The 23,746-nt window shown below is 42.8% G+C and overlaps 1 protein-coding gene across 5 annotated transcripts in view; it reads right to left on the reverse strand.

Moving 5' to 3' along the window:
* Positions 1-1,048: 1,048 nt before the first annotated feature.
* The window catches only part of LOC147114649 (DNA topoisomerase 1-like), a 183,914-nt gene continuing 161,216 nt past the window's right edge, over positions 1,049-23,746 (reverse strand). For all 5 annotated transcript variants that reach the window (XM_085992493.1, XM_085992495.1, XM_085992494.1 and 2 more), the window contains 8 exons: positions 22,622-22,765; positions 10,618-10,803; positions 6,678-6,746; positions 6,368-6,482; positions 4,628-4,755; positions 2,984-3,078; positions 1,882-2,031; positions 1,049-1,247 (listed from right to left, as the gene is read on the reverse strand). In XM_085992493.1, the coding sequence (XP_085848619.1) occupies positions 1,145-1,247; positions 1,882-2,031; positions 2,984-3,078; positions 4,628-4,755; positions 6,368-6,482; positions 6,678-6,746; positions 10,618-10,803; positions 22,622-22,765 (990 nt within the window). In that variant the 3' untranslated portion in view covers positions 1,049-1,144. The remainder of the gene's footprint in view (positions 1,248-1,881; positions 2,032-2,983; positions 3,079-4,627; positions 4,756-6,367; positions 6,483-6,677; positions 6,747-10,617; positions 10,804-22,621; positions 22,766-23,746) is intronic.

Raw genomic sequence — 23,746 nt, forward strand, 5'->3', positions numbered from 1 at the left:
ACGTTTGCCCGTAAATTAAACAAACATTCTCTTTGTTTACGTGGTGTTTGTTCTGTCTATGGAGGCATGAGGTGGGATCAAGATTTGGTGTTCTGTTGCTTGGTGATTTCCTTTATGTAGGCCTGCTATTTTCAGCTTTCTGTTCTGGTTCTTCAGATTTATTTGTTGGGGAGGGACAATATACATAGCAGAAAATCTTATGCCAGTTACTAGTTCTGTTGTGAGAAGAGGATTTCAGAGCATTGTCTATTGCTTTCCGGTTGTTCCTTAAACTTCTCATTTTTTCAGGTCCAGCATATGGAAAAATATTGAGGTTATTGAAATTATTCTGGGGAAAATATTTTTTTTAAAGATTGTTTCAGGTGGCCTTATCACATAACATCACATAACATTAAACTCACACCTATGGGTACAATCTTTTTAGAATGTTTTGACTGTGCACTGTATTTAATATACAATTAATAGATTCCTCTTTGCTTTCTTAGGCCTAGGACATAGGAATTACCTGACCCTGAACCCAGATGAACACCAATCTACAAACACAATGGGCAGATGCTCTAATTTTCCAACCCGCTGTTTCATAGTACTTGGTTCCCATTCAACTGTTGTGTAATGCTTATAATCATTTGTTTTTGCTCGATGCTATTGTCAATGGCTTGAGCGACACTGACATACTGCTTTGTTGTGGGTGATATTCACCTGCAATTGCAGTGCAGTGTTTGAGCACTTATACAGGTAACATCCCAAGAATTTTGAGGTGATTGAGAGATGTATTGAGGTGCTATATAAATGCAAGTTTATTTATTTTTTTCTTTCGAAGCACCTCATGGCTTCCCAACGTGCGCTTACAGACATGCTGCAATACAGCACTACTAAGCCAAAACTTTTACTTTCATTAAGCTTTACATATTTCAATAACTTTAATCTCAATTCTTTCCAATGAACATTTCCTATGAACTGTGCAACAAAGCAAATTTATCAAAAAATGATATATATTATAAATCTGTAAATAATACAAACCTATTGAAAGAAACACAGATTCAGTGAACAGTGTTCAAGTGCAAATCTTTATAATGTAACATCTTTTTTTGACTCCCTGAGGTATTGTGTAATTGCTTCTCGAGGTGAACATTTGCATTTTGTTTTAGAATTCAAAGTCCTCATCGGTCATATCGATAGCCCAGGCAAATTTCTCTCTCTGCGTCTTGTTGTAGATCTTCTCAATTGCAACGCCCCACTTCTTGCACCTTCAACAAAGAAAGGAGATAATTGGGTAAACATATAGCTCACATTTAGGCTGCCAGTAATTTTACTGTAATTTCATAAATATGCAAGATTATACAAAAAGTTAATACAATGACAAGAGTTGACATCTTTTACCAAATCCAAAACCAGGCAAGATGAAAAACAGTCAAAGGGTAGGATCAGGGCCTGAGTTCTGACATTTGGGGGATGAAGGAGAAAGAGAAATATCTCAAAAAGACTTGTTAGAAATATGCTAGAAAAAAAACAATGAATGCTAATTTGAAATAAAAACAGAAAATGCTGGTCAGTCAATATCTGAAAAAGAGGAGAGACAAGGTCAAGTTTTTAGAGGAGAAACTTTGTTAGAACAGAATCGGAATCTGGTCTCCAGTTTATGCTTTAGAATAGTTCCAGGCACCTCACTCAAAAACTGAATTTGGCGAGTGGGGGTACAACAATATTAAAATATCTGAACGCTGCCTCTACGGCCAACTGTTTGGCTCGTAACTGCCATACCCAACCAACATTGTTTTTCGTAGTTTAGATTATTCAGGACATCAAATGATATCAATCCAATGGCCACATTGCGGCAGCTGAGGTAGCGTTGTATGCCAAAAACTTTGTAGTTTTACTGACCAAGCCACGGTGATCCTGGGATCAAGGTAGTTGAGTTTGGACGTGCCCAACGCAATCTGCTTGTTCTCCTCTCTGTCTGTTGCTTGAACCTCCAGCTTCATCAGTTGTTCCTCTAACCTCTCTAACTGCTTCTTCTTCTTCTCCACCACCCTGCACAAAGAAACTTCATGTCAGTCCCTTTAGAACAAGATCATTTCAACAAAAGTCATCTTCATTTCTAGTCTCCTTGCTCCAACAGGGCAAGCAGGTCATTTCACAATTCTTTGGGAAGCGATAGCAAAGTCAAGACGGCTCACTTCTAGGCCAAGATTTCATCACGGCTCTCTTCACCCCCACCTCCCCCATCCCAAACAATTTACTTTCCAACTTATGCTGGGATACAATTCCACAGCTCCTCTGGTTGCTCCTTTCCGACGGGGCCATTATCAACATGTGGTTATTGACTGAACGTTGACAGAGCATTTGATGAAAGGGTACAATCACAGCGGTGTCTGGTTCTCACTAGACATCTTTCAAGAGTTGATAAGGTAGAGAGATAGAGAGAGAGAAACTATTTCCTCTGGTGGGGAATCCAGAACAAGAGGGCATAACCGTAAAATTTGAGCTAGGCCGTTCAGGGGTAATGCAAGGAAACACTCCTTCACACAAAGGGTAGTGGAAATCTGGAACTCTCTCCTCCAAAAAGCTGTTGAGGCTAGGCGAATTGAAAATTCCAAAACCGAGACTGATGGATTTTTGTTAGGGAAGGATATTAAGGGTTATGGAACCAAGGCGGGTAGATGGTGTTAAAATACAGATCAGCTATGATCTAAGTGAATGGTGGAACAGGCTCAAGAGAGCTGAATGGCCTCCACCTGTTCCTAGCCTACCAGTGCTGGGCTCAGCTCTGTATAGCACCATTTTGCCAATTGATCAAAGTAGGAGAGTAATGCTTCTTTTTAAAACAGAGAATGTGAATATTGCAAAAGTAGACAATTATTTTCTCCCATTTGAACTACAAAAATTGAGATTAAAAAACATTTTATTCTTTCCTATTGAAGGCCCTTGCTTCAACAGGAAGCTGTGTAATGAGTCTGTGTGGTCCTACTCAGGAAATACTTACTGTTTTGATCTTTCATCTTTTTTCATTTTGTAATCCACCTTGGCATTTTTCAGATCTTTCTTGGTCATATTAAGAAGTTCTTTTTTTGCTTCAATCTGCCAATAGAAAAATATGAACTCTAAATCACAGCCTGTTTGTTACTGCCACGTTTACAGATTACCAGCCCAAGAATCATCAGTCAGAAAGGGATCTCACAGGTAACCTCCCTTTCCTCTTCCTAAGCATGGCTGGCCCTTCAGTCACTCATCCAACTGGACATTCCTCAAGTGTGAACCTAGACAAAGTGCGTCAACCATCTATTTGACCATGATGGCCTCAGTCAAATCCTCACTGGATTTCAACAGATGCAGCATTCAGAGTAGTAGGTGCCAGATCCTAGCTGATTAAACTGCCCACTCGAAGTGGCACAGAGGTAGACTATAGCATCCCACTGCTATGCCAACAATGGAGATCAAAGCTGGAATTGGACTCTACTGCATTTCCACATCAGGTGGAGCTGAACCTCCTCTAGCTTAAAAAAAAATTCTGTATCAAACAATGTTCCCGCTTTTTTTTTTTTTTAACGTAAATTGTTACGATCCGGAATGCACTGCCTGAAAGGGTGGTGGAAGCAGATTCAATAGTAACATTCAAAAGGAAATTGGATATGTAAATCGAAAAGTAAAAACTTGAAGGGCTATGGGGCAAGAGCAGGGGAGTGGGACTAATTAGACAGCTCTTTCAAAGAGCTGGCATTAGGTACGATGGGTCAAGTGGCCTCCTTCTGTGCTGTAAGATTCTATTTTTTATTTTTACAGACACAACCCATTCCCTCTTACTGATGGCATTGTTGAGCACTGTGGAAGTAATGGTTGTCAAGTGTAGCCATCTGCAGGTTTTTACTGATATTGGAGCCCCTAGGCTGCAATCCTGAGCAGGGCTGTTTTAAAAGGTTACTCTCTCATCTACCACTAGAAACATACGTGTGCTCAATTTTTTTTACTTCAAAATAAAATGCATTCTTCACAAATTTTTCAACATATTTCTTTCTTTCTCTCACTCCACAGCTGGTAACCTCTAAAACCATGCCAAACAAATGGAGCAACAAATCTGCTGAGAATAACAGGTGATGTGAGATAAGTCATAAGTGGCTCCAGGCTGTAGCATCAGTACCTCAGAAAGTGATTCAAAAGTACCATCATGCGCGATTTAAGAGGTGACCTAATTGAAGTTTTCAAAATTATGAAGAGAATTGGTAAAAATATTCCAGGCAAATTGTTCACTATGGTAAAGACTTTGGATACAAGTTAAAAATTAGAAAGTTAGGAACGTGTAGGGAGGTCCAGTGGAATGTTTCCAGCCGAGGTGTAATGGCATTGTGGGACTAGTTATCCAAGAAAGGCCTTTAAGCCAGATGGTATAAATGGGTTTGCAGCACAATCTGAAATGTTTCGAGAGGAAGGATTGAGAGATGCGGTGAGAAGTTGGATAGAAACGGCTGAGAATCCATTAAAAATGATGAGTTTGCTTGCACTGAATGTCCTGTTCCCATTATTATTAGAATATGTAAGAAACACAATATTCACTTTGTGCTAGTTCAATGAATGAGTATTGTTGTGTTTATTGCAGTGTGCATTTTCTGCTCTGGTTGTCAAGACATTCTACCTTGATCTGAATGTTTTTCATGGATTTCTCAAAGGTTTTCGGGGGCGCCCTCTGGTGGTTGCAGAGAATGGCCACTGCTCTGTTGGCTCGGTTGTAGGCCAGGACTTTTTCTGCGATACTTTCTTCGGCTGTAAAGAAAAAAAAAGCAAACCATGTCCTTGATCAAATAACTGAATTACAGTAAAAGCTGCTTATTTAATTGTTTCAGGTGGGTAAGGTTTTAGAAAAGGCAGAAATCCTGTGGCATCAACTTTTTGTCAAGGATCACAAATCATAGGAACATTAGGTCATTCATCCACTTAAGCCGGTTTTACAATTCAATTAGATCATGGCTGACCTGTAGTACCTTAACTCGATTTACCCACCTTTGCTCCATATCCCTCGATACCCTTATCCAACAAAATCTATCAATCTCAGTCCTGAAAGCTCCAATTGACCCATCATTCACAGCCTTTTTAGGGAGAGAGATCCAGATTTGCACTACCTTTTGTGTGACAAAGTGTTTCCGGATTTCACTCTGCTTTTCTATTTTTCCTACCTAAGTGTATAACTTCACATTATATTCCATTTGCCATGTTCTTGCCCACTCACTTAGCCTGTCTATATCCCCTTGAAGCCTCCTTGCATTCTCCTCACAACTTACAATCCCACCCAGCTTTGTATCATCAGCAAACTTGGATATATTACATTTGGTCCCCTCATCCAAATCATTGATGTAGATTGTGAATAGCAGAAGCCCAAGCACTGATCCTTGCGATACCCCACTAGTTACAACCTGTCAACCTGAAAATGACCCATTTATTCCAATTCCGTTTTCTGTCAGTTAACCAATCCTTAATCCATGCTAGTATATAACCCCCAATCCCATGAGCCCTAATTTTGTTTAATAACCTCTTGTGCAGCACCTTATCGAATTCCTTGAGGATCCAAATACACCACATCCACTGGTTCTCCCTTAACTATTCTGCTAGTTACAACCTCAAAAAACTCCAACAGATTTGTCATACATGATTTCCCTTTCATAAATCCGTGTTGACTCTGCCCAATCTGATTATTATTTTCCCAAGTGCCCTGCTATCACGTCCTTAATAATAGATTCTAGCATTTTCCTACTACTGTACTGATGTGAGGCTAACAGGTCTGTAGTTCCCTGTTTTCTCTCTTCCCTCCTTTCTTAAATAGTGGGGTTACATTTGCTACCTTCCAATCTGCAGGAACCGTTCTAGAATCTATGGAATTTTGGAAGATGACAACCAATGCATCCACTATCTCTATAGCCATTTCTTTTAAAACCCTAGGATGTAGGCAATCAGGTCCAGGGGATTTATCGGCTTTCAGTCCCATTAATTTCTCCAGTACTACTTTTTTACTAATACTAATTCTTTCAGTTCCTCATTCTCACTAGACCCTTGGTTCTCCATTTACGGATTTTTTTTTGTGTCTTTTTCTGTGAAGACAGACAAAGTATTTGTTTAATTTCTCTGCCATATAAAGTGCAGAAAGAGGTTGATGTTTTCGGTGCAGTTAAAGCCTAAAGCAAGGCGATATTCTGTTGCTTATCGGAGTCACAAGGAAGATTCTGTAGCTAAAGCATAATCTAAAGTTAGGTTTTTTGTACCGTATCCCATTTCTGATGAAAGGTCAGTCATACCTGAACCATTAACCCAACTCCATTTTCTATTCTTATTCAGATTCGATTTTATGCCAACAAAAGGATTCAATGACAGGATAATCACTTACGGTCAGTCAATTCTACCAACTGTTCTTGCAGTGTGATGGAGGCATTGTACGTTCGGAACACTTTGGCAGTGAGCCCCTCCATCAACTCCTGAAGGTGCTTGTTCAGATCAGAGGTCTAAAGATAGAAAATAAAACTCTAGTTCTTTTTCTTAGCTCCAGAAAGAGGTCTAGATTAGTCTATGGTCGGTGGTAGTAAGCTGATCTAAACAGATTCCTCTCAGCATTAATTCGTACAGGTATACATGAGGGTAGAAAAAACTGAGCATTAGATAAATGTACATTAGTGAGATTCACAAAAAACAAAACATACGTTCAATCTGTCAAACAGGTCATCTGTAGGATCCTTATTCTCCATGAATAATTTTAGATTCTTGAACACCTGGGAGAAAGAAATACAAATATCATTAAGGAATTGTATATGCTGCACAAATACAGGCATAAGAAAGAAACAAAGAACGTGCAATTATATAGCTCCTTTCACGACCACAGGATGTCCCAAAGCACTTTATAGCCAATTAAGAACTTTTGAAGTGCAGTCACTGTTGTAATGTAGGAAATGCAGCCATCAAATTGCGCACAGGAAGGTCCTGCAAACAGCAATGAAATATATAACCAAATAATTTTTTTGTTGGTCGTTATTGGTTGAGGGATAAATATTGGCCAGGACACCGGGGAGAACTCCCTTGCTCGTCTTCGAATAATCCCGTAGGATCTCTTATGTCCACCCGAGAGAGCAGACGGGTTCTCGGTTTAACATTTCATCGGAAAGACAACACCTCTGACAGTGTAGCACTTCCTCAGTACTGCAGTGAAATGTCAGCCTGGATTATAAGAACACAAGACATAGGAGCAGTAGGCCATTCGGACCCTCGAGCCTGCTCCGCCATTCAATAAGATCATGGCTGATCTTGTATCTCAACTCCACTTTCCTGCACAATCCCCATATCCCTTGATTCCCTTAATATCCAAAAATCTATCGATCTCCGTCTTGATTATAGTCAACGACTGAGCCTCCACTGCCCTCTGGGGTAGAGAATTTCAAAGATTCACCACCCTCTGAGTGAAGAAATTTCTCCTCATCTCAGTCCTAAATGGCCGACCCCTTATTCGGAGACTGTGACCCTTAGTTCTAGACTCCCCAGCCAGGGGAAACATCCTCCCTGCATCTACCCTGTCAAGCCCTGTAAGAATTTTGTATGTTTCAATGAGATCACCTCTCATTCTTCTAAACTCCAGAGAATATAGGCCTAGTCTACTCAATCTGTCCTCATGGGACAATCCCCCCATCCCAGGAACCAGTCTGGTGAACCTTCGTTGCACTCCCTCTATGGCAAATATATCCTTCCTTTGGCAAGGAGACCAAAACTGTACACAATACTCCAGGGGTGGTCTCACCAGGGCCCTATATAATTGCAGTAAGACACCTTTACTCTTATACTCAAATCCTCTTGCAATAAAGGCCAACATACCATTTGCTTTCCTAATTGCTTGCTGTACCTGCATGTTCACTTTCAGTGATTCGTGCACAAAGACACCCAGGTCCCTCTGAAGACCAACATTTCCCAATCTCTCACCATTTAAAAAATGTTCTTGCCCACTCACTTAGCCTGTTTGCATCCTCCTCACAACTTACATTCCCACCTAGCTTTGTATCATCAGCAATCTTGGATATATATTACATTTGGTCCCTTCATCCAAATCATTGATATAAATTATGAATAGCTGAGGCCCAAGCACTGATCCTTGCGGTACCCCACGAGTTACAGCCTGCCAATCTTAAAAGGAGCCGTTTATTCCTACTCTGTTTTCTGTGTTAACCAATCCTCAATCCATGCTAGTATATTACCCCCAATCCCATGAGCCTTAATTTTGTAATAACCTCGTGTAGCACCTTATCGAATGCCTTCTGAAAATCCAAATACACCACATCCACTGGTTTCCCCCTCATCTATTCTGCTAGTTACAACCTCAAAAAACTAACAGATTCGTCAAACATGATTTCCCTTTCATAAATCAGTGTTGACTCTGCCCAATCCTATTATTATTTTCTAAGTGCCCTTTTACCACGTCCTTAATATATTCTAGCATTTTCCCCTACTACTGATGTCAGGCTAACTGGTCTGTAGTTGCCGTTTTCTCTCTCCCGCCTTTCTTATATGTTCAAGTCTCTGGAGTGGGCTTGAACCCACAACCTACTGACTCAGAGGGGAGAGCTACAAACTGAGCCATGGCTGACATTTTATGAGGCATAGTCATATAATGAGGAAAGATCATGTGACCGTCTAGAGTGTTTCATTATAATCCAGGACCAGAATCACAGGATTGCAGTCACTAGGATTTTAGTAAAGTTCAATAATATGCAAGTGAAATACTCCTATTGTGCCCACTACAAAAAAGTACTCAGATACAATTATAGATGTTCTTCCAAATTTGGGTTCTGTTTGGACGGCATCTTGAAGTATTTAACACTCATCGAGTTAGTGGTGGAGGCAACCTGCGATGCAACTAATCAGAGGTGATGAATTAAGAGCACCTCTTCTAATGGCTCAGAGGAATTAGCCAGAGTAACTAAGTCACACAGACCAGGAAGATCCTAGCTTACTAGGATTCTCACTTCTGATTGTTATGCAGTGGACCCTGTTGGAAGTGGCTGTCTGGTGAGGACAGAATTGGGGTCAGCTATAATGTCTCATGCAATCTAGTGACCCCATCCGCTGTTCCAAAAATTTCAAATCCAATCATGTTAACCAAAGGCTTACACTAAAATCAAATGACAAAAGTTAGCACACACTTCACTGTGTTCTGCAGTTTTCATAATACATCATTTTTGACATGTGCTAAGTACTTAATTGGCTGTAAAAAGCACTTTGGGACGTCCGGTGGTCGTGAAAGGTGATATATAAATGCAAGTCTTTCAAGTCCACAGTATTCAATTTACTGTTGAACCAGCTGATGATATAGTTGTGACTATATATAGAGGGAGATGCTAGGACACAAGTTGCTGAACTGTTGGGACCAAGAGAACACCATACCAAGGAAGCTAACTAGTCAAGGATGACTAATGTAGGATGCAAGGTTAGACATTCTAGAATTTCGTTCAATTCCCCTTTGGGGCAGGGCTGGGAGAAAATCTTGCGGAATCCTACCTCGGGAGATTACATTTTCAGGATCGAGTCTGGGCTAGATTGTTACACTATCTGTAAAAGGAATTAGCAACTACCTGTAATAGGATTAACGGTCGTCTCTCAAACCGACCTTGTGTTCTTAAAGAATGTGGTATAATTCCCCCCCACCCCCTACATTCACTTCTCAAAACTAGGAGGAACAATTCCCTCGTTACTAATCCATTCAGTGAAAATCTGAGAACTAGAATCGATATTCATATTGGCTATTTGAGTATTAGCACAGAGCATAAGTGCACCAAACCAGAGTGGTATGATGGAGGCTGTGCTTTTGATTGCACCTCACAGTAAGTTCACAATCTCAACTATGATGTCTGGCGGGGGCTCGGTGTTTCAGCAGGTAACTGGTGTAGTACCAAAAGTCTTACACATCAGAAAGGTCCTGGGTTTGAACTGTGGTGCCAATTTAGCCAATTGCAAATGCAACAGGGACAAGGGATTAAAAATTTGCCTTGGTATCCTCAGATTTGGAGAAGCAAGGACGATAAAATCCCAAAAGGCTACCCATCACTTTCCAGCAACCGTACTGGGAATACACATGTACGGGCAAGGTTCAGGTTTGGCTGTAGTGCTCCACTATGACCAAATAACCTGCTACACTCATTGTCTCACTCGCATTAGTATATGGCTTGATGGGGATGGGTAGCTCTCTGGTGCTATTCTTAATGCTAGCCCAGACAAATTTTGTCACCAGTACATGAAAACTGAGCCAGATCTCATCCTCACCCAAAATTCCCATTTTCAGCAACATTCAACAGCAATCAGGAGACGACGACAATGTCCCTTCAGTAGCTCAGACATCAAGGTCAATTTAGCAAGCTCATTGTAGTCCCTTCGACTCAGCTCAACATAGGCCATGTTGCTGGTCTGTGTGACTCAGCACTGCACCATTTGACACATTCACAACTGAACCACTGAAGGAGTTTGTACAGATTTGAACAATCATATTTTTGGTTCTAAACAGCCATTAATGAAATATAATTGAATCAACCAAATTAAGGCAGGCTAAGATGCTGAATGGTGTTACGTAGTGGCATTTGCATTTCTTACTGGAGATGCAGTCTGTACCTGTTTTTCCACTGGAACCTCGTTGTAGTATCTAATAGAGTCCTTTCCCAGGAAGTCAAATTCTACCACGCACTGCAATCCACCATGGCTATCATGCAATTTAATATGCTCAACACGGAGTGAGCAGCAACCAACTGTATCGGCAGTCTCTCCTTCCTCCTTCTCATTCCCAGCTCTCAACGCTAGCTACAGAAGCACAGAAAATAAGCTACTTAATTAAAGTGCGGGTTAAAAAGTAACCTTATTGAATGAAATACAACTATCCAATCATTGCCCATGCATTGTAGCTTGAAGGAACTTATTCAATCTTCCTCCATTGGGATGACAATGATGTGATGTGAACAGTGAGCAATTCCAGGTGCTGTCTTCTCTCTTCTGCCCCCCCCCCCCCCCCACTCCCACAAATTGTCCACCTTTACCCTTTTTCTTAATGACCTGGCTAACACTGCACTCTAGGTTCTACGTTAGTGGTGTCCAACCTGCAGCTCTCCCAAGGCCTGGCAATTTGCTCCATGGAGCCCGAGCTTACTTTGTGCTCAAGTCTTATTTGCTGGTTTGGCCTGGAGTTAGTAAACAGATGTTTTATTAGTAGATAAATACAAAATCCTGACAGCAAGATCTTTTGATGATATCAGAAAAGTGAGATATATACAAATTAATGGAAATGCAGTTATGAACACCAATGCTTTACAGTGATGTGGTCAACAGAAAAGCACACATTCAACACTATTTCCAACTGCTGCCTCCAAAACTGTAGCTTAGTAACTGCACCATGTAGCATAGTAGAGAGTCATAAAGGGCAAGAAGGATCCAGTCCCTGTCTGTGTCTAGTCAGTTCATCACAGCTATGAAATAGCGAGGTTATGAATGAATAGGAAGGGAAAGAAATATGATAGAAGTGTTTTAAATTATGAAAGGATGGGACAGAGAACATCGCGGGAGGCCCAAGGAGCATAAATACAGCGCAGGCGCAGCAAGAGCATCGCATAACAATCAGGGAGAAAAAGTAACCTCACAACCAGGCGGAGCACAAGGAATTACAGGTAAGTATTTAGGATATGTTGTTTGGCAGTTAGTGTTGCGTTAGCTTAAGAATTTAGTTTATTGGTTAGTGTTTAATGGTTAGTTTTTTTAGTGGTTAGAGTTTGTGTTTGCTAAACAGTTAAACAGCCATAAAGCTAAACAAACAATTTTAAATTACTGTTAGCCAACATGGCAGGGCAGCTGTGGTCGGTCACATGCACATCATGTGGGAACTCCACAACACAAGTGCCACCAAACTGCTCGAGCTCAAAGTTTGAGCTTGAGGGGCAGTTGGCATCACTACAGTGCAAACAGGAAGCTAAGAGGTTTGTAGATAGCACGTTTCAGGAGGTGGTCACCCTGCAGTTAGAGAGTTTGGGCGGTGAGGGAGTGGGTGACCAGGCAGACTAGGAGGAAAAGGCAGGCAATGCAGGAGTGTGGCACTCAAACCGATATTTAGTGTTGAATACCAGCGAGGGTGATGACACCTTGGGGGAGTGCAGTCGGAAACAAATCCTCAGCACTGAGTGAGTCTCGGCTTCAGGGGGGGGGGGGGGGGGGGGGGCACAAGAAACTGTAGCACTGCAGTTGTTAGGAGGATTCAATAGTCATTGGAGTAGACAAGCGTTTCTGCAACAACAGATGCGGCGTGTTGCCTTCCTGGTACCAGGGTAAAGGATATCACTGAACGGATGCAGGACATTCTGTGAAGGGAAGGTCAATAGCCAGAAGTTGTGGTCCATATTGGAACCAATGACAAAATTAGGAAAAGGTTGAGGTCCTACAGACAGACTTTCAGCAGCTAGGAAAGAGATTAAACAACTGGACCTCAAAGGTGGTAATTACTGATTACTCCCAGTGCTACATGCTAGTGAGTACAGAAACAGGAAAATAGTGCAGGTGAATGTGTGGCTGGAGAAGTGGTGCAGGAGGGAGGGCTTCAGATTACTGGGGCATTTGGACCAGTTCTGGGGCAGGAGGAACCTGTGCAAGCTGGACGGGTTGCACCAGAACAGGGCTGGGACCAATGTACTGGCAAAGAGGTTAACTAACTGATGCTGTGGGAGAAGAGTTTAAACTAATTTTGCAGGGGGAGGGGCACCAGAACGCAGCAGCAGAGAGGAGACAAGGTGTATAGAAAACTAGGAGGGTCAAACAGCAACAGAACAAAAAATAATGTAGAAAGTGCAGGAAGCAAATGGAAAAAAAGTAAAGCAGACTAGCATGGTGTTGGAATGCATGTGTGTTAATGCAAGGAGTGTTACAAATAAGCTGAGGAGCTACAGGTGCAAGTTGCCACATAGGATTATGATAATAGTGGCTATAGCAGAAACCTAGCTTAAACATGGGCAGGAATGGGAACTAGACATTCCTGGCTACAATGTATTCAGGAGGGATAGGGAAGCGAAGGGAAAAGAAAGGAGGCGGGGTGGCAGTATTGATCAAGGATAATATTACAGTTCTACAGAGGGACGATATATTAGAGGGTTCAAAGACTGAATATATTTGATTAGAGTTAAGGAACAGAAAAGGAGCCGTTACATTGCTGGGTGTTTACTATAGACCCCCAAATGGCACAAAGAAGATAGAGGAGCAAATCTGTAGGCACATTTCAGAGAAATGTAAAAATAATAGAGCAGTAATAACAGGGGATTTTAATTGCCGTAATACAGACTGGGAGGAAAAAGAGTAAAGGAGGGTGAAAAAGTCTTAAATTGCGTACACAAGAACTTTCTTAAATCAATATGTTTCTAGCCCAATGAAGCAGTGCTGGATCTAGTTCTGGCAAGTGGAGTGTGTTTCAGTGGGAGAACATCTGGATAATAGTGAGCATAATATAATTAGGTTTAAAGTAGTTATGGACAGGGACAAAGAAAAATCAAAGGTGAAAATAGCAAACTAGAATAGAGCCAATTTCAATAACTTGAGAAAGGATCTAGCACAGGCGAACTGGAAAAAAAGATTGGCCAGTAAATGAGCAAAGGTAGACCTTCAAGGTGGAGATAGTTTGGATAAAAATCAAGCATATTCCCATAAGGAGGAAAGATAAGGCATCCAAAGCTGGATGACAAAGAAAATAAGAGGTTAAAATAAAACAGGAAAAGTAGTTGACAAATGTCAGGCGTAGAATACAATCGAAAACTAGGCAGAATACAGTGAGTGCAGGGGGAAATTAAGAGAGAATACAAGGGCGGCAAAGAAAGAGTGTGAGAAATGATGAGCAGGTAACAAAGAATCAAAAAATCTTTTTTAAACATATAAAAAGTAAAAGTATAGTTAAAGAAATGGTGGGGCTGATTAGGGACAAAAAAGGCAATCTTCTTGTGGAGGCAGAGGACGTGACCGAGGTACTGAATGAGTATGTTACATCTGTCTTCGCAAGAGAGGATGAAGTTAATGTTAGAGTAGAGGGGGAGTAGAGATATTGGATTGTATAACAATAGATAGAACAGAGGTGCTAAATAGGTTGGCATCACTCAAAGTTAACAAGTAGTGAGTATAGGAACAGGAGGATAGAGCAGATGAATGCATGGCTAAAGAGTTGGTGCAGGAGGGAGGGCTTTAGTTTCCTGGATCACTAGGTCTGGGTCTGGGTCTGCTTCTGGGGAAGGTGGGACTTGTACAAGTCGGACGGGTTGCACCTGAACCGGAACGGGACCAACATCCTTGTGGGGAGGTTTGCTAGTGCTGTTTGGGGGGGGGGGGGGGGGGGTTTAAACTAACTTGGCAGGGGGATGGGATACGGAGTGGAGCTATAGTAGGGGGTGATGCACAGATATAGAGGAAAAAACAAGTCAGCCTGGAAGACAGAGCAAATATGTAACGACACAAGGGAGTATGGCAAGACTGGATGGCATTTATTTTAATGCACAGAGTCTTGCGATTAAGGCAGATGAATTGAAGGTGTTGATGAACACATGGGAGTATGATATTGTTGCTATCACAGAGACATGGTTGAGGGAGGGGCAGGACTGGCAGCTCAATATTCCGGGGTATAGAATCTTCAGGCGAGACAGAGGGGGGTGTAAAAGAGGGGGTGTCGCAATATTAATCAAGGAGTCAATTACTGCAGTAAGGAGGGATGATATCTTAGCAGGTCCCTCTAATGAGGCCATATGGGTAGAACTTAAAATCAAAAAGGGGGCAAGCACATTGCTGGGAGTGAACTATAGGCCCCCAAACAGTCAGGGGGAGATAGAGGAACAGATATGTAGGCAAATCTCAGAAGTGTAGAAATAATAGGGTAATAATAGTAGGGGATTTCAACTTCCCCAATATTAACTGGGATAGTCAGAGTGTGAAAGGTTTAGAGGGTGCAGAATTCTTAAAGTGCATCCAGGAGAGCTTTTTGAGCTAGCATGTAGAAAGTCCTACAAGAGAGGGGGCAGTACTGGACCTAATTCTAGGGAATGTAGCTGGGCAAGTGGTAGAAGTGTCAGTAGGAGAGCATTTTGGTGACGGTGACAATAATTCGGTGAGATTTAAGGTAGTCATGGAAAAGGACAAAGATGGACCGGAAATTAAAGGTTCTAAATTGGGGGAAGGCCGATTTTATATGATAAGGCAGGATCTGGCCAAAGTGGACTGGGATCAGCTACTTGTAGGAAAAGCCACATCAGAGGGAGTCTTTCAGAAAGGAAATAGAGAAAGTACAACACCAACATGTTCCCGTAAAGGTCAAAGGTGGGACCAACAAGCCCAGGGAACCCTGGATGTCAAGGGATATACAAGAATGGATTAGGAAAAAAAAGGGATGCTTTTGGCAGATTCAAAGGACTAAAAACAGTGAAAGCCCTAGAGGAGTATAGAAAGTGCAGGGGGGTACTTAAAGAAATTAGGAGAGCGAAGAGGGGGCATGAAAAAACACTGGCAGGCAAAATAAAAAGGTAAATTCCAAGGTGTTTAAGTATATTAAGGGCAAGAGGATAACCAGGGAAAGAGTAGGGCCCATTAGGGACCAAAGTGGCAATCTGTGTGGAGCCAGAAGATGTAGGTGGGGTTTTAAATGAATATTATGCATCTGTGTTCACTATGGAGAAGGACGATGTAGGCATAGAAATCAGGCAGGGGGATTGTGATATACTTGAACAAAATAGTATTGAGAGGGAGGAGGTACTAGCAGTTTTAGCGGGCTTAAAAGTGGACAAATCCCCAGGCCCAGACGAGATGTATCCCAGGCTGCTGTGTGAGGCAAGGGAGGAGATTGCAGGGGCTATGACACAAATTTTCAGAACCTTTCTGGCCACAGGGGAGGTGCCAGAGGACTGGAGGACAGCTAACATAGTACCATTATTCAAGAAGGGTAGTAGGGATAAACCAGGGAATTACAGGCCAGTGAGCCTAACATCAGTGGTAGGGAAATTATTGGAAAAAAATCTGAGGGACAGAATTAGTCTCCACTTGGAGAGGCAAGGATTAATTAAGGATAGTCAGCATGGCTTTGTCAGGGGGAGATCATGTCTAACCAATTTGATTGAATTTTCCGAGCAGGTGACTAGGTGTGTGGATGAGGGTAGTGCAGTTGATGTAGTCTACATGGACTTCAGTAAAGCTTTTGACAAAGTCCTGCATGGGAGACTGGTCAAGAAGGTAAGAGCCCATGGGATCCAGGGAAATTTGGCACATTGGATCCAAAATTGGCTTAGTGGCAAGAGGCAGAGGGTGATGGTCGAAGGTTGTTTTTGTGACTGGAAGCCTGTGTCCAGTGGTGTACTGCAGGGATCGGTGCTGGGTCCTTTGCTGTTTGTAGTGTACATTAATGATTAGATATGAATGTAGGAGGTATGATCAGTGAGTTCGCAGATGACACGAAAATTGGTGGAGTGGTAAATAGTGAGGAGGGAAGCCTCAGGCTACAGGACGAACTAATTGGGTTGGTCAGATGGGCAGAACAGTGGCAAATGGAATTTAACCCTGAAAAGTGTGAGGTGATGCATTTTGGGAGGACTAACAAGGCAAGGGAATACACAATGAATGGTAGGACCCTAGGAAGGGCAGAGGATCAGAGGGACCTTGGTGTGCATGTACATAGATCCCTGAAGGCAGCAGGACAGGTGGATAAGGTGGTTAAAAAGGCATATGGGATACTTGCCTTCATTAGCCGAGGCATAGAATACAAGAGCAGGTTATGATGGAGCTGTACAAAACGCTAGTTAGGCCACAGCTGGAATACTGTGTGCAGTTCTGGTCGCCACACTATAGGAAGGATGTGATTGCATTAGAGAGGGTGCAGAGGAGATTCACCAGGATGTTACCTGGGCTGGAGCGCTTCAGCTATGAAGAGAGACTGGACAGGCTAGGGTTGTTTTCCTTAGAGCAGAGAAGGCTGAGGGGGGGACCTGATTGAGGTGTACAAAATTATGAGGGGCACAGATAGGGTAGATAGAAATGAACTTTTCCCCTTAGTAGAGGGGTCAATAACCAGGGGGCATAGTTTCAAGGTAAGGAGCAGGAGGTTTAGAGGGGATTTGAGGAAAAACTTTCACCCAGAGGGTGGTTAGAATCTGGAACTCACTGCCTGAAAGGGTGGTAAAGGCAGGAACACTCAACATTCAAGAAGCATTTAGATGAGCACTTGAAATGCCATAGCATACAAGGCTATGGACCAAGTGCTGGAAAAAAGGATTCGAATAGATAGGGCTTGATGGCTGGCGCAGACATGATGGGCCGAAGGGCCTCTTTCTGTGCTGTATAACTCTATGGGCTCGATTTTGTCAATGGGGAGCTTTTGGAGGCAGGACTCCCACTTTTTGGGTTGTAGTCCCGCCTCCCATCGACTTGTGGGCAACCCACGTTAGTTTCCCTTAATTGACCTGGTTAAGCCCGCCCAGCGGGCTTAGCAGGCCAATTAAGGGACACCCGGTTACTGGTGACGTGAGCGATTGACATTTCATCAAGAGCTTTTGACAGATGAAAAATCAGCGTTTGACAGCTCTGTGAAGCTGTCAAACTCTGACAATCTGTCTTCTAACTTGAGTCCTTCTACTCAGACTCAGTTAGAGAGCTCTCCAGACCAGAAAGCAGAGGCTGCAGCTTTTGACAGTTCAGCAGCCATTCTGCTTTCTGTGCCGGTGAGCTGAGGGACTCCCGAGAACTGAAGGAAGGAAGCCTGCAGGAGAAAGTAAAGGTAAGTAAAACTTATTAAAACACTTACCTCTGCACACATCCACCCATCACTCACCTGCACAACGGACATCTCGACCCCTCCAACACCTTCTGACCGACGGTCCGCCTCGCTAACTTGGCGTGGTTCGGAGCCGTCGGACAGTCCACACTTCAGGACTAAAAATAGGGATTAGGCAAAAAACTGCCTGTTAACAGGCAGTTAATTGGCACTCATCCCCTTCCGAACTCGGGGAGGCGGCTCTCAGCACAATTTGGGTACCCGCCTCCTGGGACATTGGCACGGAGGCGGGATGGTTTCCTACCCCCCGATTCTGCAATTTTCCCACCACTCCCGCCTCCAAACCCACCCCCTCGGGGCTTGGAAAATCGAGCCCAGAGACTCTATGGGCTGGATTTTGTCAATGGGGACGTGATGGAGGTGGGACTCCCACTTTTTGGGTTGTAGTCCCGCCTCCATCGATTTGTGGCCAACCCACGCTATTTCCCCTTGATTGACCTTGTTGAGCCCAGGCCAATTAAGGGACACCCAGTTACAGGTGACGTCAGGGATTGACATTTCATCTGTCAAGAACTTTTGACAGATGAAATATCAGCATTTGACAGCTCTGTGAAGCTGTCAAACACTGACAATCTGACTTCTAACTTGAGTCCTTCTCCACAGACTCGGTTAGAAATCTCTCCAGAACAGAAAGCAGAATGCTGCAACTTTTGACAGCTCGCGGCCATTCTGCTTTCTGTGCCGGTGAGATGAGGGACTCCCGAGACCTGAAGGAAGGAAGCCTGCATTAGTAAGTAAAACTTCTTCAAACACTTTGCACACACCAAACACACTTACCTCTGCACTCATCACTCACTTGAACACTGGACATCTCGAAACCTCCAAGCCCTTCAGCCTGACGGTCCACCTCGCTAACTTGGCGTGGTTTGGAGCCGTTGGGCAGCCCACACTTCAGGGCTAAAAATAGGGATTAGGCCAAAAACTGCCCGTTAACTGGCAGTTAATTGGCACTAATCCCCTTCCCGCCTCGGGGAGGCGGCTCCCAGCACAGGTCGGGTACCCGCCTCCTGGGAAACGGGCATGGAGGCAGGAAGGGTTCGTGCCCCGATTCTGCAATTTTCCCCCCACTCCCGCCTCCAAACCCACCTCCACAGGGCTTGGAAATTCGAGCCCTATGACTAAGTCACCCGGTCCAGATGGGATGCATCCTGGATTGCGGAGGTAAGTTGGGATGGAGATAGCAGAAGCTCTGACCATAATCTTTCAATCCTCCTTGGATATGACGGTGGTGCAAGAGGACTGGAAGATTAATAATGTTACACCTCTGTTCAAAAAAGGGGAGAGGGATAAACCCAGTAACTGCACGCTAATCAGTCTAATGTCAGTGGTGGGAAAACAGCTAGAGACCACTGTTGAGGACAAAATTAATTCTCACTTGGAGCATGGGTTAATAAAGGGACAGCCAGCATGGATTTGTTAATAGCAAATCGTGTCTGATTAATCTGATTGAATTCCATACATGTATCTACTGCACTACCTTCATTAACCCTTTTTGTTATTTCATCAAAGAATTCAAAAAGTATTTGATAAAGTACCTCATAGCAGACTTATTCAGAAAATAGAAGCACATGGTTTTAAAGGAATAGTGGTAACTTGGGTACATAATTGGTTAAAGGGATAAGAGGCAGAGAATAGTGGTGAACAATGTTTTTCTGAATGGAGAAGTATGCACAGTGGGGGCCCTTGGGGTTGGTATTAGGGCAAATGCTTTTCTTGTTATATAGAAAATGACCTGGACTTGGGTAGAGGGAGTACAATTTGGAAGTGTGTGGATGATACAAAACGTGCCAATGTAGTAAATAATGAGCATGATAGTAGCAGACTTCAAGAGGACATAGACAGAGTGGCGAATTGGGCAGATGCAATTTAATGCAGATATAAGTGTGAAGTGCACACTTTGGGAGAAATAACATGGAGGGGCAGTATAATATAAATGGTACTATTTTGAGGGGGTGGAAGAATAGAGGGACCGAAGGGGGCATAATCACAAATCTTTGAAGGTGGCCGGGCAAGTTGATAAGGAAGTTAAGCGTATGGGATACTTGGCTTTGTAAATTAGGGCATTGAATACAAAAACAAGGAAGTCATGCTAAACCTTTACAAATCTCTGGTTAAGCCTCAACTGGAGTAGTGTGCACACCTCTGGCCACCACACTTTGGGAAAGATGTCAAGGCCCTGGAGAGGGTAGAGAGGAGGTTTACTAGGATGATACCAGGGATGAGGGCACTCAGTTATGTGGCGAGATTGAAGAAGCTGAAATTGTTCTTCTTAGAGCAGAGAAGGTTAAGGGGACTAATTTGCAGGGTTATGGGGAAAAAAGCAGGGGGTGTGGGACTAAATTGGACAGCTCTTTCAAAGAGCCGCACAGGCATGATGGGCTGAATGGCTTCCTTCTGTGCTGTAACATTCTATGATGCTGGTGTCACGACCAAGGGGCCATAGATGCAAGGTAAGTGTAAGGGAGCAAGAAAGATTCCTTTACAGAGTTGTGAAGCAGTAGAATTCACTTCCAGAGTGAGCGGTTGAGGCAGAGGCTAGGCCAACATTCAAGATTAGATTGGAGAGGTAAACGAAGGAAAAGGGGATAAAAAGATACGGAAACTGGGTGGGTAAATGCGGTTCAGATTAATTGATTGCATGGAACATCAACATGGACTGTTTGAGCCATGTTGTAACTTTTACATATTTTTAGGACTAGGTAAATTCATAGAACCATAGAAACTTACAGCACAGAAGGAGGGCATTTGGCCTGTGCTGGCTCTTTGAAAGAGCAATCATGCTCCGTCACACATCCACGCTTTTTGTCCGTAACCTTGTACGTTCCTCATCCTCAAGTACCTGTCTAATTCCCTTTGAAAATTATTTATGAAATAAGCTTCCACCACCTTTACAGGTAGAGCTTTCCAGATCCCAACAACTCAAAAAAAAACTGTCCTCAACTCCCTCTAGATCTTTTCCAATGATTTTAAATCTAGGACCTCTGATTTTTGACCCACTTGCCAGAGGGAATAGTTTTTCTCCATCTACTCTATCAAAACCTATCATCTTGAAAATCTCCATTAGGTCGCCTCTTAACCTTCTCTGTTCCAAGGAAAATAGTCTTAACTTTTCCAACCTTTCCTCATAACTGAAGTCCCTCATCCCTTGTAATATCCTGGTAAACCTCCTCTGTACCCTTTCTAAGGCCTTTACATCTTTGCTGAAGTGTGCTGCCCAGAATTGTCCACAATACTCCAGCTGAGGTTTTAACCAGTAATTTATAAATTTTTAGCATGATCTCATTGCTTTTATATTCTATTCCTCTAACAATATACCCAAGTAACTCAGATGCTTTTTTAACTACCTTATCAACTTGCCCTGCTACCTTTAAGAATGCATATATATGGACACCAAGATCATCTACACATCAAAATTATGCTATTTATAGTATACTGTCTTTCCATATTAGTCCTCCCAAAGTGCATCACTTCACATATCTGCATTGAACTCCATCTGCCGTGCTTCTGCCCATTTCACCATTCTGTCTGTCATCCTGAAGTCTACAACTATCCTCAGCACTATCTACTACATTGCCAAGTTTAGCATCATCTGCAAACTTTATGATGTTCTCCCTAGGTCATTTATAAAGATTGAAGAGAGTAATGGACCTAAAACTGATCCTTGAACACCACTGCAAACCACCACCTAGTCTGAAAGACATTCATCCATCACCACCCTTTGCTTCCTGTCACTGAGCCAATTCTGAATCTATACCACCACTTTCCCTTAATTCCATGGGCTTTCATCTTAACAAGCCTCCTGTGTGGCACTTCGTTAAATGCCTTCCCAAAGTCCATTTATACACAACATCTACTGCACTACCTTGATCATCCTTCTTTGTTACTTCATCAAAGAATTTAATTGTTAGTCAGAATGATTTGCCTTTAGCAAATCTATGCTGGCTCTCCTTGATTAACCCATGCCTTTCTAAATGAAAGTTTATTTTGTCCCTGATGATGGTTTCCAATAACTTTCCCACCACCAATGTTAGACTGACTGGCCTGTAGTTTATTCCTCTCCCTTTTCTTGAATAACATTAGCAACCTTCCAAGTTCCCCTCCAAGTCACACACCATCCTGACTTGGAAGTAAATTGCCGTTCCTTCATTGTCACTGGGTCAAAATGCTGGAACTCCTTTCCTAACAGCACAGTGGGAGTACCTTCACCACACAGGTGGCTCACCAGCACCTCTCAAGGGCAACTGGGGATGGGCAATAAATGCTGGCCTTGCCAGCGACGCACACATCCAATGAATGAATAAAAAGTAGTCTTCTGGCACTAATCCTGTATCCATTGAGGATTGAAAGATTGTGACCAATGCTTTTGCTATTTCTACCTTTGCTTCTTTCAGCAATCTAGGATGCATTCCATTCAGACCAGGTGACTTACCAACTTTCAGCAATGCTAATCTTTTTAATATATCTTCTCTATCTAGTACTATCCTGTCCATAACTTCTTTCTCCTCTTTTAGTGTAACCTTCACATCAACCGCTGCCTTTGTGAAGACAAATGCAAGTACTTATTTAATACTTTAGCCATATCCTCTGCCTCTATGAAGATTTCCCTTTGGGTCCTTAATACACCCAACTATTTCCCCATGATAATTGCTTACACTTTATAAATTGTTCATGGTCTGGAAGAAAAGGTCAAATGGCCTTTTCTTGCACCATGTTTTGTTATGAAAAGTTCTCCTGCATTGACCTCATTCACCTTGAACAGTGTAAAACAAATACAGTATAAACACAAAAACATTGTACTTTGTCAATGAAATACAGTGCCACTGCTCGTTGTCGTGATTTCATTTCCCTCGATTTCCAGTCTACACGATACTGAGTTCGGATTGCAGCAATCCTGTCCTTCAGGCGCCGGGCTACTTCATACTTCTGCCAGTCCTTTTCACCCTGATAGTATTACCAGAAAACAATACAAAGTTAGTCCTGTTCATCAGTTACTTACTGGAGATAACATTTTACTTTACTGTAGAGTTAAAGAAAATGGATCCAGAGCACCTCGCCCTCAGCACCTCAATAGCTTGTGTGGAACTGATCGATATAGATCCAGAAATTCCCAAGTTCATTCAAGTTTGTGTGGAGTTAGCTAATCTCAACTAGGACAGTCGTAGAGATACTATAATCAGTATCAGCACCCCTGGGCTACACTACTACTACAACAACAACTAGTATTTATATAGTGCCTTTAACGTAGTAAAACATCAAGGCGGTTCACAGGAGTGTTAGAAGACACAAAGATTTGACACCGAGCCACACAAGGAGAAATTAGGGCAATGACCAAAAGCTTGGTCAAACTGGTAGGTTTTAAAGAGCGTCTTAAAAAGAGGTAGAGAATTCCAGGGCTTAGGGCCTAGGGAGCTGAATGCACGGCCACCAATGGTTGAGCAATTAAAATCAGGGATGCTCAAGAGGAGCGGAGAGATCTCAGGGGGTTGTGGTGCTGGAGGAGATGAGAGAGATAGGGAGGGACAAGGCCATGGAGGGATTTGAAAACAAGTGAGAATTTTTAAAATCGTGGCGTTGCTCAGCGGGGAGCCAATGTAGGTCACCGAGCACAGTAGTGATGGGTGAACGGGACTGGTGCAAGTTAGGGCATGGACAGTAGAGTTTTGGATGACCTCAAGTTTACGTCAGGTAGAACATGGGAGGTCAGCCAGGAGCACGTTGGAATAATAAAGTCTAGAGGTAACAAAGGCATGGATGAGGGTTTCAGCAGCAGATGAGCTGAGTCAGGGGTGGAGACGGGCGATGTTACAGAGGTGGAAAGAGGCGGTCTGAGTTGTGGCATGGATATGTGGTTGGAAGATCATTTCAGGGTCAAATATGACACCAAGGTTGCGAACAGTCTGGTTCAGCCTCAGACAGACGCTA

The sequence above is a fragment of the Somniosus microcephalus genome, chromosome 7 (assembly GCF_052327205.1).
Source record: "Somniosus microcephalus isolate GS21.2 chromosome 7, FLI_Smic_1.0, whole genome shotgun sequence".
Lineage (NCBI taxonomy): Eukaryota > Metazoa > Chordata > Chondrichthyes > Squaliformes > Somniosidae > Somniosus > Somniosus microcephalus.